At 42.9% G+C, this 16,863-nt stretch overlaps 1 protein-coding gene across 1 annotated transcript in view; it reads right to left on the reverse strand.

The window, feature by feature from the left end:
• Positions 1 to 16,863, reverse strand: part of fer1l4 (fer-1 like family member 4) — a 110,302-nt gene continuing 93,439 nt past the window's right edge. Inside the window, exons 44-46 of the mRNA XM_071334690.1 lie at positions 11,576 to 11,862; positions 10,545 to 10,645; positions 1 to 1,350 (exon numbers count right to left, since the gene is read on the reverse strand). Coding sequence (XP_071190791.1) covers positions 1,170 to 1,350; positions 10,545 to 10,645; positions 11,576 to 11,862 — 569 coding nt within the window. The 3' untranslated portion in view covers positions 1 to 1,169. The remainder of the gene's footprint in view (positions 1,351 to 10,544; positions 10,646 to 11,575; positions 11,863 to 16,863) is intronic.

Consider the following 16,863-nt stretch of genomic DNA (forward strand, 5'->3'; position numbering starts at 1 on the left):
TATACAAAAAAAGTAATTTAATAGGATCTCCATGGTTACAGTGGTGTTCTAAAGCCTAGTATTTCAATTTCCCTTTAACAGAAATTATGCAATAACCTTCATGACCTAGTAGTGGACCAGAAGAGAGCAAAGCCTAAACATTCCATATATTAAGAATGACATGAGGCAGGTTATTTCACTGACAGAAATGTATTGAAAAAGTACATATTGTAAATAATGTGGTTGATGAACACAAACATTCCTGAATAGTATTTGTATTTTTGTATTTGTATTTATTATGGATCCCCATTAGTTCCTGTCAGGGCAGCAGCTACTCTTCCTGGGGTCCAAACACACCAAAGCACCCACATTACATATGAAACAAAAGAGAAAACAGTCAACTATGTTTGTACTGAATGAGCTAAAGGTAAAACAGTACATCATATAACATCCCTACACCACCACATATCCATAACACAAAATGTTCAATACCACCATACAACGATATCAAAATGTGTGCCTGTGCATGTGGCTGTACCTTTGTGTGTGTCCCTTCACAGTCCCCGTTGTTCCATAAGGTGTATTTTTACCTTCTTTTTAAATCTGACTCTACTGCTTGCATCAGTTACCTGATGTGGAATAGAGTTCCATGTAGTCATGGCTCTATCTAGTACTGTGTGCCTCCTATAGTCTGTTCTGGACTTGGGGACTGTGAAGAGACCTCTGGTGGCATGTCTTGTGGGGTATGCATGAGTGTCCGCGCTGTATTTTAAACAGACAGCTCGGTACAGCTCGGTACATTCAGCTTGTCAACACCTCTTACAAAAACAAGTAATGATGAAGTCAATCGCTCTTCCACTTTGAGCCATGCATGTCATTAATCTTAGCTCTCCGTGTACTTTTAAGGGCCAGCCGCCCTGCTCTGTTCTGAGCCAAGTCAGTGCAAAGAATTCCTCATCAGTAGCTTTGATTGTTCAATATATGTTTAAGATTGGTCTAATAATAACCAAGTATTTGAAAATTACAAGACTTGTACAAAGGAAATTAGCACTTGCATAGAGTATATCACAATAGCAAATCTACCACACACAATGTCCTAACACAAATTAAATGGAACTTAATGATAACAAAGTACATTTCTCATATAGATGTTTCATTCTCCGTCTGATCCTTATGCACTTGTTGACTGTTCATCCATTTACGATGAGCGTACTGATCTGTCCAGGGAGCGTGTAGAGGATGAGGATGAGAAAAACCAGCAGGACTGCCAGGATGAGTAGAGCGATGATGTACTTCTTGTATTTTTTCCAAATGAAGAAGATGAAGGTCTTCATGGGGTTGATAAACCAGTTGAAGGTGGTCTTGGGGCGACTAATAGAAGGTAGAATGAGGAAAGAGACAAAGTGAACAAAAAAGTTAGTAATGTTTCCCAGTTTCATGGATTTGTTTAATTACATTTTTTTATACAGTAGGCTATGACATAGTGTGAGCAGTAGGACTCATATAAAAAATGTGCACCGATTTCTCCAGGGGGAATAGAAGATAGGAAAAAAGGTAAAGTAAAAGTAGAATAAAAGGAATAAGGCATTAAGGTAAATAATAAATGAATACATGTTCATGTTTTAGCTTTGTTTTCAGTGTAAACTTAGCGAATTGCACAAAGTGTGCCCACGGATCAGATTCAATCAAACCTTCTAAACTGTAGCAATGTTTAAATGCAGTCTGTGACCCCATATACACCCATATACATATACACCGTATAAATAAGGTATTTCTGTTTTTATTTCTCAATAAATTTCCAATAAAAAATGTTTTTGCCTTGTCATTAAGGGGCTATTGTGTGTAGATTGTAGAGATTTTTTATTTATTTAATCTATTTTAGAACAAGGCTATAACGTTACAAAGTGTGGAATAAGTCAAAGGGTCTGAATACTTTCCCAAGGCACTGTATTGCCAATTTCACTGTAGATGTAAAGGCAGTCATTGTTGTTCTCCTCCTCAGACGAGGAGGAGCATGGATCGGACCAAGATGCGGATTGAGGGAAATAAGCCATCTTTTAATGAAAACAGCAAACAAGACACTACAAAACTACAAAACAACAAACGTGACTAACCTTCAACCGTCCTGTGTGGCACAAACACTGACACAGGAACAAACACCCACAAAACCCCAGTGAAACCCTGGCTGCCTTAGTATGACTCTCAATTAGAGACAAACGATACACACCTGTCTCTAATTGAGAATCATACCAGGCCGAACACAAAACCCAACCTAGAAATACAAAACATAGACTACCCACCCAACACTCACGCCCTGACCAATAAAGACATACAAAACAAGAGAAAACAGGTCAGGAACGTGACAGAACCCCCCCCTTAAGGTGCGAACTCCGGGCGCACCAGCACAAAGTCTAGGGGAGGGTCTGGGTGGGCGTCTGTCCACGGTGGTGGCTCAGGCTGAGGGCGAGGTCCCCACCCCACCATAATCAATCCCCGCTTCTTTATCCCCCTCCCAATGACCACCCTCCCACTAACACCACCTAAATGAAGGGGCAGCACCGGGATAAGGGGCAGCACCGGGATAAGGGGCAGCACCGGGATAAGGGGCAGCACCGGGATAAGGGGCGGCAGGTCCTGGCTGAGGGACTCCGGCAGGTCCTGGCTGAGGGACTCCGGCAGGTCCTGGCTGAGGGACTCCGGCAGGTCCTGGCTGAGGGACTCAGGCAGGTCCTGGTTTAGGGACTCCGGCAGGTCCGGGCGTAGGGACTCCGGCAGGTCCGGGCGTAGGGACTCCGGCAGGTCCGGGCGTAGGGACTCCGGCAGGTCCGGGCGTAGGGACTCCGGCAGGTCCGGGCTGAGGGACTCCGGCAGGTCCGGGCTGAGGGACTCCGGCAGGTCCTGGCTGAGTGGCAGCTCATGACTGTAGGGCAGCTCATGACTATAAGGCAGCTCATGACTGTAAGGCAGCTCATGACTGTAGGGCAGCTCATGACTGTAGGGCAGCTCATGACTGTAGGGCAGCTCATGACTGTAGGGCAGCTCATGACTGTAGGGCAGCTCATGACTATAAGGCAGCTCATGACTGTAGGGCAGCTCATGACTGTAGGGCAGCTCATGACTGTAGGGCAGCTCATGACTGTAGGGCAGCTCATGACTGTAGGGCAGCTCATGACTGAAGGGCAGCTCATGACTGGCGGGCAGCTCATGACTGAAGGGCAGCTCATGACTGGAGGGCAGCTCATGACTGGAGGGCAGCTCATGACTGGAGGGCAGCTCATGACTGTAGGGCAGCTCCGGCAGATTCTGTCTGGTTGGCGTCTCTGGCAGATCCTGTCTGGTTGGCGTCTCTGGCAGATCCTGTCTGGTTGGCGTCTCTGGCAGATCCTGTCTGGTTGGCGTCTCTGGCAGATCCTGTCTGGTTGGCGGCCCTGGCAGATCCTGACTGACGACTGGCTCTAGCGGCTCCTGACTGACTATCGGCTCTCTAGGCTCATGGCAGACGGGCGGCTTTGCAGGCTCATTGCAGACGGATGGCTCAGACGGCGCTGGGGAGACGGATGGCTCAGATGACGCTGGGGAGACGGCTGGCTCAGATGGCGCTGGTGAGACGGATGGCTCAGATGGCGCTGGTGAGACGGATGGCTCTGGCGCTAGGCAGACGGCAGACTCTGGCCGGCTGAGACGCACTATAGGCCTGGTGCGTGGTACCGGAACTGGAGGTACCGGGCTGAGGGCACGCACCTCAGGGCGAGTGCGGGGAACAGGAACTGGGCACACTGGACTCTCGTGGCGCACTCTAGGCCTGGTGCGTGGTACCGGAACTGGAGGTACCGGGCTGAGGGCACGCACCTCAGGGCGAGTGCGGGGAGAAGGAACAGTGCGTCCAGGGCTCTGGAGACGCACAGGAGGCTTGGTGCGTGGTGCCGGAACTAGAGGCACTGGGCTGGAGACACGCACCATAGGGAGAGTGCGTGGAAGAGGAACAGGGCTCTGGAGATGCACTGGAAGCCTGGTGCGTGGTGTAGGCACTGGTGGTACTGAGCTGGGGTGGGAAGGTGGCGCCGGATATACCGGACCGTGAAGGAGGACACGTGCTCTTGAGCACCGAGCCTCCCCAACCTTACCAGGTTGAATGATCCCCGTAGCCCTGCCAGTGCGGCGAGGTGGAATAGCCCGCACTGGGCTATGCAGGCGAACCGGGGACACCACCTGCAAGGCTGGTGCCATGTACGCCGGCCCGAGGAGACGCACTGGAGACCAGATACGTTGGGCCGGCTTCATGGCACTCGGCTCGATGCCCAACCTAGCCCTCCCAGTGCGGCAAGGTGGAATAGCCCGCACTGGGCTAAGCACGCGTACTGGGGACACCGTGCGCTTTACCGCATAACACGGTGTCTGACCAGTACGACGCCCTCTTACTCCACGGCAAGCCCGGGGAGTTGGCTCAGGTATCCAACCCGGCTTCGCCACACTCCCCTTTAGCCCCCCCCCAATAAATTTTTGGGTGAGCCTCTCGGGCTTCCAGCCTCTCCTACGTGCTGCCTCCTCATACCAGCGCTCCTGGGCTGTGGCTGCCTTCTTCTCCTCCCGAGAGCGGCGATTCTCTCCAACCCTTCCCCAGGGTCCTTTTCCGTCCATGATCTCCCAAGACCATTCCTCCTGTGTCCAGTGCTTTAGTTCCTTTTCTCCTTCTCCAAATCGCTTGGTCCTGTTGTGGTGGGTGTTTCTGTAAAGGCAGTCATTGTTGTTCTCCTCCTCAGACGAGGAGGAGCATGGATCGGACCAAGATGCGGATTGAGGGAAATAAGCCATCTTTTAATGAAAACAGCAAACAAGACACTACAAAACTACAAAACAACAAACGTGACTAACCTTCAACCGTCCTGTGTGGCACAAACACTGACACAGGAACAAACACCCACAAAACCCCAGTGAAACCCTGGCTGCCTTAGTATGACTCTCAATTAGAGACAAACGATACACACCTGTCTCTAATTGAGAATCATACCAGGCCGAACACAAAACCCAACCTAGAAATACAAAACATAGACTACCCACCCAACACTCACGCCCTGACCAATAAAGACATACAAAACAAGAGAAAACAGGTCAGGAACGTGACAGTAGAAAAGGGGCCACAATACATGGCATGTTGATATGATTTTCAGTTTGCTTCCATATGTCTGGTTTCACAGGGATAATTAAGGAAAAATCATCGAAAACAATTGCTATGTGTATTTATGATCCCCATTCTCCAAACGGATTATTCATTTACCTAGCTCTTATCAATAGCTGTTAACCATTTATAAATGACAGTGCATGGATAATGCTGTTATTTGTTTCGGAAAAAATAAAGTATATGCTTTTTCCACTTGGAACCGGTAGGTTCGCAAAACCTTATTCATGGTTTCCTTGTGCGTAAAGGTGGTGGAAGTAAGTTAAAGTCAGAATACGGCTTATCTGAAGACACCTCTACCACACCTTCATTTCTTAGATCTCCACCCTGAACGAATAGCGGTGAATAGCTTAAGATCAAGGTCAGAATACGCATAGAGTGCATAAAAAGGGAATAATGTTACATTTACGTGTGCTTAATCGGGGCCATTGAGCGCATTTGATCTTGCATTAACATGTGTTTGTTGTTAAGTGAATACAAATGCACATACCATTCACATGTTTTACATAAGTATTCAGACCCTTTGTTATGAGACTCGAAAATGAGCTCAGGTGCTTCCTGTTTCCATTGATCATCCTTGAGATGTTTCTACAACTTGATTGGAGTCCACCTGTGGTAAATTCAATTGATTGGACATGATTTGGAAAGGCACACACCTGTCTATATAAGGTTCGACAGACGACAGTGGAAGTCAGAGCAAAAACCAAGCCATCAGGTCGAAGGAATTGTCTGTAGAGCTCCAAGACAGGATTGTGTCGAGGCACAGATCTGGGGAAGGGTACCGAAACAATTCTGCAGCATTGAAGGTCCCCAAGAACACAGTGGCCCCCATCATTCTTAAATGGAAGAAGTTTGGAACCCCCAAGACTCTTCCTAGAGCTGGCTGCCCGGCCTAACTAAGCAATCGGGTGAGAAGGGCCTTGGTCAAGGAGGTGACTAAGAAGCCAATGGTCACTCTGACAAAGCTCTAGAGTTCCTCTGTGGATATGGGAGAACCTTCCAGAAGGACAACCATCTCTGCAGCACTCCACCAATAAGGCCTTTATGGTAGAGTGACCTGACAGAAGCCACTCCTCAGTAAAAGGCACGTGACAGCCCGCTTGGAGTTTGCCAAAAAGCATCTAGACTCTTAGACCATGAGAAACAAGATTCTACAAAGATTGAACTCTAGATCCTTGATGAAAACCTACTCCAGAGCGCTCACGACCTCAGACTAGGGCTAAAGTTTACCTTCCAACAGGACAACGACCCTAAGCACAGAGCCAAGACAACTCAGGAGTGGCTTTGGGACAAGTCTCTGAATGTCATTGAGTGGCCCAGCCAGAGCCCGGACTTGAACCCAATCAAACATCTCTGTAGAGACCTGAAAATAGCTGTGCAGCGACCCTGCCCATCCAACGTGACAGAGCTTGAGAGGATCTGCAGAGAAGAATAGGAGGAACTACCCAAATACAGGCGTGCCAAGCTTGTAGCGTCATACCCCAAAAAGACTCCATGCTTTAATCGCTCGATGCTGTAAGGTGCTTCAACAAAGTACAGAGTAAAGGGTCTGAATACTTATGTGATATGTTTTTTGATTTTTAATAAATTAGCAAACATTTCTAAAAACTTGTTTTTGCTTTGTCATTATGATGATTTTTGGGTGTAGATTGATGACGGGGAAAAAACAATTTAATCAATTTAAGAATAAGGCTGTGACGTAACAAAATGTGGAAAAAGTGAAAGGCACTGTAGCTGTGCCGGTACATAATTTTTATTGTGTGCCCTCATAATTTGAATGGATGAAATCTGGACACCAAAGCTACAGGCTTCTGTAGGGCTGAACCTGCCAAATGGATGTATGCGCTTTAGAATCTTTTGATGATAGTCTACAGTATGCCCAGGCTTTTCTCCATTTTATTTTACAATTTGTATCATACAATTTGTTAAATACTAGCCACCATCAGTAATACCCACATATATTTATGGGGTATTACTGATGGTGAACTGTCACTTCCGTGTTCATTTTCTTCATTTTGTAGATTACATTTTTGCATAATTCCATTCTGTTGACCTTTTACTTCCTCTGTCACTTCCGTGTAAATTATTCCTGTGGGTCGCTAGCATTACTGGATTATATTAGGCTAACGTTGTGCAATAATTCGGGACAAGTAGCCTATTTTAATCATTATGGAATTCAAGATCACATGTAGCAGGTTGAACCTGAAGCCTGGGTCACCACAACTGGACCCTTGTCCTATAGTTCCATGATTAGTGAGAATTAGGGCAGATTTATATGACTACTGTACACTTTTTTCCATTTCCAATATTTCATGGGATTGAACTTGAATATGACAACTTTCAGGATGAATCAAACCACTGTGTTTTTGATTCATCAATATATTTCGTGCGTAAAGGCTCTCCAAACCAGTTTTTTTTAATGATTCATACATACTTTCCTAACCCTAAAATGTGCGTAAATAATCTACAAGATCAGAGTATTTTTGTTGGCTATTGTGCCCGTGTGCAGTGAATTTGCATGTTTGTACAATTGCGTTTCATGGGCTAAGCCAGGTTTGCAGTGAAGCAGTAGTAGAACCTTAAATGTTTTATTACCTTTTGAATCAGGTGCGGGCCTCTGGTCCGTGTGTAAACTTTTATGACCCTGTGTGCAGTGAATTAGCATTTTAATATTTTTTTTACAATTGTGTTTCATTGGGCTAGGCCCGGTTTGCAGTGAATAGTAGTAGAACCTTGGATGTTCAGTTCTCCTTAACGTATACCTCACTGATGTGTGTAGTGTCACATTTTAGCACCTTCTTCGGGTCATAGCAGCACTTCTGATTGGGTTACAGAGATTGCAGGAATTTAGTAGGTCGTCTAGCATTTCATGCATGCTTTCTTTTGAAATTGTTTAGTTAATAAAGAGAATTGTTTGCTGGTATCTGTATTGAGTTTTGGTGTCCTATACTTTGATGCTGGACCATACCGGTCAAACAAAGGTGGTGGCAGCGTCACTCTACTCTGCTCAATCCAGTACTTGCCCCACCTCTTGGGTGGTCTAGCGAGCTTTCTTAATGCCAACACTTTGTCTTCGCATTATCCGGTAACCTATTGGCAATGTTATTTTGATATAGGTATTTTTGAAAGAGTATAGACTAGGCCTACTGCAGATAATCTTGTCGCAGTAAAAAAAGATATCAGATTATGAAATGACAGGTGCATTGTGTGAGCATTGTGTGAGCTCTCCAGGCTGCGCAACCCAATGGAATGAATATTAAAATATACAACCTGTTGTGATAATTGCGTTGTTTTCTCTATAATACATTACAATTGCATTCATACACCACCGTGCTATGTACAGTAAGGCCGACAAGCAATACATCGTTTAGAGACCTATCTAGCTCTCACAGTCTCACATCAGAATTAGATGTTCATCCATGTTACTCAAATGTCAAATTTCAAAAGTTGTTGCAAACGTCACATTTTGTAGCTTAGGTTTAAGCTTAGGTTTAGACATGAACTCCGAATTGTTAAGGTAAGGGTTAAGGTTTGGGATAGACTTAAAATAAAAATCTAAAAAACAACTTTCTATTGCTGGATTCGAACTCGCAACAGAGGCAAATGCATCCACCATCCCTGTCCACAATGCCCTAGCAAAACCAAAACCTACCTGAAGGTAACAGTCCTTACTGTTGCCGATACGGGCTTGTTTCCACATCATCTCCCGACATCCATGGATGGACATCGAATACTGACTTGTATCACAGGTGACCTAGCTTTTACAGACACTGTTCCAGTTGGCCTAAACAGTGGCGGAATAAATTCAACCACATAGCCTAGGCTATTTGTGTTTATCACAGTTAAAACCGGAGAGAAAAATCTGTTTGGTAAAGTCCCCAAAGCAAATATTGCATGTTAGGGTTACGTGACCTACCCAGCATGATCAAATGCAAGTTCATATAATAATAATCGGCGCAAATTTCACTATTGGTTTGCTTGTAGGCTAATAAAGTCGTCACTAAAATGTTTCCAAAGCAGAAAGATTATTATAAGGGGAAATATAATGGCAATGCACTTCAACTTTGACATGTTGCAGGCTAAGTATAGGGAGAAGCCCCCAGATTACTGATGGTAACCCTACATTAAAAAAGCACACACCTATTGTTTTAGGACCACAGACATTACTGTAAGTCATGCAAAAAGTGCTGCCTCTGCTATTTCCGCACCACCAGCTGGGCTGGGCACTGCGCGCAATGAGCACATTCACACTCATCACAATAGGCAATAAACCTATGCAGAATATATGCCCGCAGTTTAGTACACAATAGGTAAATAGTTATTGCAATATTGTGGCAAAGATGGCAGCATGTTCATTCCGAAATAGCCCAAAATGCAGAAATGAATGAAATGTATTTTAATCAGGACAGTCAAAGGGATGATGGAAATTAGAAAACAGTTCATATGAATAAATGAAATAGCACTGGAAAATGACATGTAATGTCGCCAGTGCACTTTGAAGAAGAAACAATGTAGCCGAACAAAATTTCTCGCAAAAGGGGGGGTGGGGTGTGGTACATTACAGCACAGTACAGTAAAGAAAAGTAGTGTGTGGTGTATAGTTCAGTATGGTAAATAAAAGTAGAGTATAGTTCAGTACAGTCCAGTCCTGTAGAGTGGAGTTCAGTATAGTACACAGTGGATCACACTAGAGTTTAGTACACTATAATGTACTGTACTGAACTATACTCTACTGAACTCTACTGTACTGAACTCTACTTTACTGTTCTATGCAGAACTATACTGTGCTGTATGTTGATGTCCAAACTTGTGAAACATGGACATCTATGATTGGTTCAGGTTTGGTCCGGTCTGTACCAACCAGATTTGGTCTTAAAAATAATCCATTGTGTAGAATAATAGGAGGATATTGCAGGTTTCTGCCTTGGTGTACCCATTTATGACATTCATATCCATAATTATGCATTTCTGTTTACTACAGATTAGGGACCCATGATGAAATTCCATTAATGCAATTCTGTTACCGGGTGTAAAAATTCCGTTACCATGGAATTGCCCTGTGGCCATACAATCATGACAAAACATTTATTTTTACTGCTCTAATTAAGTTGGTAACTAGATTATAATAGCAATAAGGCACCTCTGGGGTTTTGTGGTATATGGCCGTTCCTAAGAACATGTTGTGCCTAAGAACAGCCCTTAGCCGTGGTATATTGGCCATATACCACAGCCCCTCAGGCCTTATTGCTAAAATATACCACATCCCCTCTGGCCTTACTGCTTAGAATTACTAGCACATTCTAAAAAAAGGAAAGCATTTCATTTTATATGACCATGAGAGCTTGTTGCACAATTGTTTTGATTGAATAACGTCATTTTAGTCACTTACTCTGGTTTTTCAAGTGGCTCAGGTTCCTTGCGGGCTTTTCCCACAGGAGCCAGCTCTGCCTCCTCGAGTTTCACCAACTGGAACTCTGCCTCCACTTTTCCCTAAACAACAAAGAAAATACAAGTTATCATATAGGGCCCGGTGTCTTGCTCAATCATGTGACATGCCTGGACTTGAACCTTTTACCCTATTTAAAGCTTTTTCCACTTTTCATTTTATGTCAGATGGTCCAGCACCATCCTCAGACAATTGGTTTAATTTTTTGTGTAATTCAAATTTTTGGATAAGGCTTAAAATACAGGATACAATCTTACTATGTCAAATGATTGCGCAAAACACAGGGCCCTAATCACAACACACATACAGAAAGGTTATATGTAAGTTCTACACTTATCACTACCACCAATTCGAGACTAACCCATACCCTCACTCTAATCTGATTCCACTATAGTCATTGGAGGCTCAACCAAAGCTGCTGGAAGTAATTAACATTCAGCTATTTGATTTTTAATTTTAGGACTGCTTCAGGTATAAAAATATGTTTATTTATATTTAATTTGGCCTTTACTACACTGAACAAAAATATAAATGCAACATGTAAAGTGTTGGTCCCATGTTTCATGAGCTGAAATAAAAGATCCCAGAAATGTTCCATACACACACAAAGCTTATTTCTCTTAACTTTTGTGCACAAATTTGTTTACATCCCTGTTAGTGAGCATTTCTCCTTTGCCAAGATAGTCATGCTGATTAAACTGTCGGATTTTGATGTGGATTTTTTAAATTATGTTTCTTAGAATGACGCACGGGCGTCAATAGACTCTTAAGGATAACTGCCATGCACTTTAAAAGTGTCTGGAAAGTTCAACAACGGCACAATTAAGTGGAAGGTAATGTATAGAATACCAAACTTGCATGGAGTTTGGGCTAACTAGGATCCTCCCCATAACCTCAGTTATTCATGTGTGACCCACAACAGGATTTACTCCTGCCCAACCCTCCAGGTCAATTACAATCTCATAATGTATTACCATGAGGAGATAAGTGCTCCCACTGCTGTCTACAAACTGAAGGTCCTCCGGCTTCATCTTTCTGTGCTTGGTATTTTTCTTGTTCTTCTTTGCCTCTTCAGCCTCCTTCTCCTCCCTCTCAATGTCCTCCTGACTCTTGAGCTTGATGAGGGGCCACCATCCTTTCATCCTTTTGTTAAGGAAGATAGAGAAGCGGGGACTGGCCCTGTCCTTGGCCATCTTTATGCTGCACTGCCCTGAGGTCTTGGCTGCCCGCACCATGTCGTTCAGACGCAGCTCAATGGAGCCTGGGAGAGAGGTGACAGAGGGGCGAGAGCAACCTTTAGCAGCTGAAGAGTATCAAGCTAAGCAATAGTTTTCCTGCCATTTTAATATCTACACACCACCAAAAGGAGTCGACATCACAGCAATAAGGGCCGGCTGTGACACAGACTGGGATCGAACCTGTGTCCCTAGTGACACCTCAAGCGTGCCTTAGACCATCGCGCCACTCAGGAGGCCCCAAAGGTCATTTTTTTAACAATGGTTTGTTTGAGTGGTCATCCTAACGAAGCCAACTGTAGACAAGTCGAGGAGTGAAGTCGGGGGAGGTGCATTTGCGACAGCCGTTAGTTGGACACTGTAGTGGTTTTCCAACAGCAAGGCTCAGTTCAATATGGCAGTTTCAACATATCTGCTATTGTTTATAAAAGCGTGTCTGTATAAATGTTGAAATAAACTTTTCTATACCCCCATATCACAAACTGAAAACATAACATGTCTACAATGAATTGGTTCGAGAGAGGTCTGAAATATCACTTTCATTTGGATCTGCTGTAGCTTTAGAACAGCTGCAAAGTTGGTTCCTGTTTCAGTCACCTCTTTGGCCACGTTCAAATGGGTCAAACAAAACACACTAATGATTTGGTTGACAAATAGTGCCTCCCACAATATAGGTGATGGGTGCAGTTGGTGAGAAGCACCTTGGCTTAATCGAAAACTGCATGACCTTTGATCACATGACTTTGGTAAAGGCCATGCTGGACAATTTTTATAACCATAATGCAACACACTTTGAAAAGGGGTGACCAACGATGGTGACCGACTTCACAAACGGGATCCACCCCTTTTCAAAGTTGTCCTCCCTTAATAAAAGACCTTTTAATTTGAAAAAAGTGTAGAATTTGAAATTTGAAAAAAGTGGCAATAGTACTGTTTATACATTTTGAGACGCCGTAGCCAGTATACACTTCCTCGAAATAGTCAGAATTAATCTAAGATGACTCAAGAACTCTATCATTAATTATCGTTTTTTGCCGAAGACATAAAGTTGCACGACTAAGATGTTTGGTGCAGTATTTCTCAATGGAAAAAGTTGCTTGAAAAGTAGTCGTCTCTCGTTGAATGACAACAAAGACTTTATTGAAGAATCCCTACTGTTGACCAATCACTGACGAAGGGGTGTTACCTCCAAAAAATATGTTGTGTGCCTGAACAGCCGAAAGGAAAACTTCCCAAAATATAGTCATAATATACGCACGAAAACAGAGAGCCTGTTCTAACGGAAAAAAAAGATATAGATAGCCTTTATTACAGCAGACTGAAAACAGTTGCATGCATTTGTGAATTGCGGTTTATTTATTGTTTAGGCTAATTATTCAAAGCTCCCTTTATTATTTAATTTTAAAACTAAAATGCTTGATTGCATTTCAAAGCATGAATGTCTCGTATGCTGTGTGATCGAATGAATGAATGATTGATTGATACCGTAGCCTATATATTGAAATACAAGCCTAAGTAAGTTACGGTATTAAAACTAAACAGGACACGCTCTTTGGCCTACAGCTCGATGGTGGTTATACAAGGCTACTATACAAAGCCTACTAGTGATAACGACATTACTTATTATTATAATGATAATCATAATAGGCAATCTTAAGAATAAGATGGAGATCAAGGAAAAGGAGAGGTTGTCGATTGAGTATGGCACCATGCACACTAGTAATTTGATATTAAACTGATTATGGCAAAAGGCCGAGTATGGCATTAGTCATGTAAACACCTTACTTTGCTTATCTTAATCGGCGTAATGTCATAATTGAAGTAAGCATACACCGATTAATACACCTGTTTTTCTGAGCAATCTTTCTCTTTATTAGGTCATGTAAACAGCTTAATCGGAGTTCAAGCGGTATATTTGATCTGCGCATGTGCCAGCACCAGCAGCACAAGCCTCCCTCTTATGCATGATTGAAGTGAGTTCGAAAAAAGTATGCATTTTAGAAATAGTTTTCCATTACAAAATGTATATTTACAGTACCAGTCAAAAGTTTGGACACACCGAATTGAATGATTCGGTGTGTTCAAACTTTGGTACTGTTTTCTTTATTTTTACTATTTTCCACATTGTAGATAAAACACATAAAAACTATGAAATAACACATATGGAATCATGTAGTAACCAAAAAAGTGTTAAACAAATCAAAATATATTGTATATTTTAGATTGTTCAAAGTAGCCACCCTTTGCCTTAATGACAGCTTTGCACACTCTTGGCATTCTCTCAACGAGCTTCACGAGGAATGCTTTTCCTACAGTCTTGAAGGAGTTCCTACATAAACTGAGCACTTGTTGGATGCTTTTCCTTTACTCTGCAGTCCAACTCATCCCAAAACATCTTAATTGGGTTAAGGTCGGGTTATTGTTTTGGCCAGGTCATCTGATGCAGCACTCCATCACTCTCCTTGGTCAAATAGCCCTTATACAGCCTGGAGGTGTGTTTTGGGTCATTGTACTGTTGAAAAACAAATTATAGTCCCACCAATCGCAAACCAGATGGAATGGTGTATCGCTGCAGAATGCTGTGGTAGCCATGCTGGTTATTCAGCAGCATACCACCCTGCATCCCACTGCTGGCTTGCTTCTGAAGCTAAGCTGGTTTGGTTGCTGGATGGGAGACCAGATGGTGCTGGAAGTGGTGCTGGATGCCAGTAGGAGGCACCCTTTCCTCTGGTCAAAAAAATAAATAATAGCCCAATACCCCAGGGCAGTGATTGGGGGCATTGCCCTATGTAGGGTGCTGTCTTTCAGATGGGATATATTTTTTTTTAAATAACCTTTATTTAACTAGGCAAATCAGTTAAGAACAAATTCTTATTTACAATGATGGCCTACCGGGGAACAGTGGGTTAACTGCAATGTTCAGGGGCAGAACAACAGATTTTTACCTTGTCAGCTCGGGGATTCAATCCAGCAACCTTTCGGTTACTGGCCCACCACTCTAACCATTAGGCTACCTGCCGCCCCACGTTAAATGGGTGTCCTGACTCTCTGTGGTCACTAAAGAGCCCATGGCACATATCATGTCCTGGCTAAATTCACAATCTGGCCATCATACCATCATGGTCACCTAATCATCCCCAGCTTCCAATTGGCTCATTCCTCTCCCCTGTAAGTATTTCCCAGGTCGTTGCTGTAAATGAGAATGTGTTCTCAGTCAACTTACCTGGTAAAATAAAGGTTAAAATAAATAAATAAAAAGTATGCCTTGAATTCTAAATACATCACTGACAGTGTCACCAGCAAAGCACCATCACACCACCTTCTCCATGCCTCACGGTGGGAACCACATATGTGGAGATCATCCATTCACCTACTCTGCTTGTGTTTCTTGGCCCAAGCAAGTCTCTTCTTATTATTGGTGTCCTTTAGTAGTGGATTCTTTGCAGCAATTCGACCATGGAGGCGGGTATTTCACGCAGTCTCCTCTGAACAGTTGATGTTGAGATGTCTGTTACTTGAACTCTGTGAAGCATTTATTTGGGCTGCAATCGCAGGTGCAGTTTATTCTACTGAATTTATCCTCTGCAGCAGAGGTAACTGTGTTTTCCTTTCCTGTGGCGATCCTCATGGGAGCCAGTTTCATCATAGCGCTTGATGTTTTTTTGCGACTGCACTTGAAGAAACTTTCAAAGTTCTTGAAATGTTCAGGATTGACTGACCTTCGTGTCTTAAAGTACTGATGGACTATCGTTTCTCTTTGCATATTTGAGCTGTTCTTGCCATAATATGGACTTGGTGTTTTACCAAATAGAGCTATCTTCTTTATCAGTTGTCACAACACAACTGATTGGCTCAAACGCATTAACTTTTAACATGGCACACCTTTTAATTGAAATGCATTCCAGGTGACTACCTCATGAGCTGGTTGAGAGAATGCCAAGAGTGTGCAAAGCTGTCATCAAGGCAAAGGTTGGCTATTTTGAAGAATCTCAAATATAAAATATATTTTGATTTGTTTAACACTTTTTTTTGGTGACTACATGATTCCATGTGTGTTATTTCCTAGTTTTGATGTCTTCATTATTATTATACAATGTAGAAAATAGTAAAAAATAAAATAAAAACCCTTGAATGAGTAGGTGTGTCCAAACTTTTGACTGGTACTGTGTATGTTTGACTAAAGCCAGTGTGTCTATGTATGCGGATGACTCAACACTATACACATCCGCTACCACAGCGAGTGAAATCACTGAAACACTTAACGAAGAGCTGCAGTCAGTTTCAGAATGGGTTGCAAGAAATAAGTTGATCCTAAATATTTCAAAAACTAAAAGCATTGTATTTGGGAAAAATCATTCACTAAACCCTAAACCTCAACTAAATATTGAAATGAATAATGTGGAAATTGGTGACTAAACTGCTTCAAGTAACTGGAGCAGTGCTATACAAAGTACCCAATTGTGATATTTAAGTAAAAGTATAGATACCTTAATAGAAAGTTACTAAAGTAAAAGTTAAAATCACCCAGTACAATACTAATTGAGTCAAATGGAAATGGAAAATGGACGGAGTAAAAAATACATTATTTTGTTTAGGAATGTAGTGAAGTAAAAGTAGTCCAAAAAATTAATTGTTAAGTACAGATACCCCAAAAAACTACTTAAGTAGTACTTTAAATTATTTGTACTTAAGTATTTTACACTGCTGCCCTGGATTGTAAACTGTCACGGTCAAATTTTTTTGATGCAATAGTAACTAAGATGGGGAGAAGTCTGTCCATAATAAAGCGCTGCTCTGCCTTCTTAACAACACTATCAATAAGTTAGGTCTTACAGGCCGTAGTTTTGTCCGCACCTGAACTACTTTCCAGTCGTGTGGTCAGGTGCCACAAAGAGGGAAAATTACAGTTGGCTCAGAACGGTGCAGCCTGGCTTGCTCTTAAACGTACATGGAGAGCTAACATTAGTAATATGCATGTCAATCTCTCATGGCTCAAAGTGGAGGAGAGATTGACTTCATCACTACTT

The sequence above is a fragment of the Salvelinus alpinus genome, chromosome 12, assembly GCF_045679555.1.
Source record: "Salvelinus alpinus chromosome 12, SLU_Salpinus.1, whole genome shotgun sequence".
NCBI classification, from domain to species: Eukaryota; Metazoa; Chordata; class Actinopteri; order Salmoniformes; family Salmonidae; genus Salvelinus; species Salvelinus alpinus.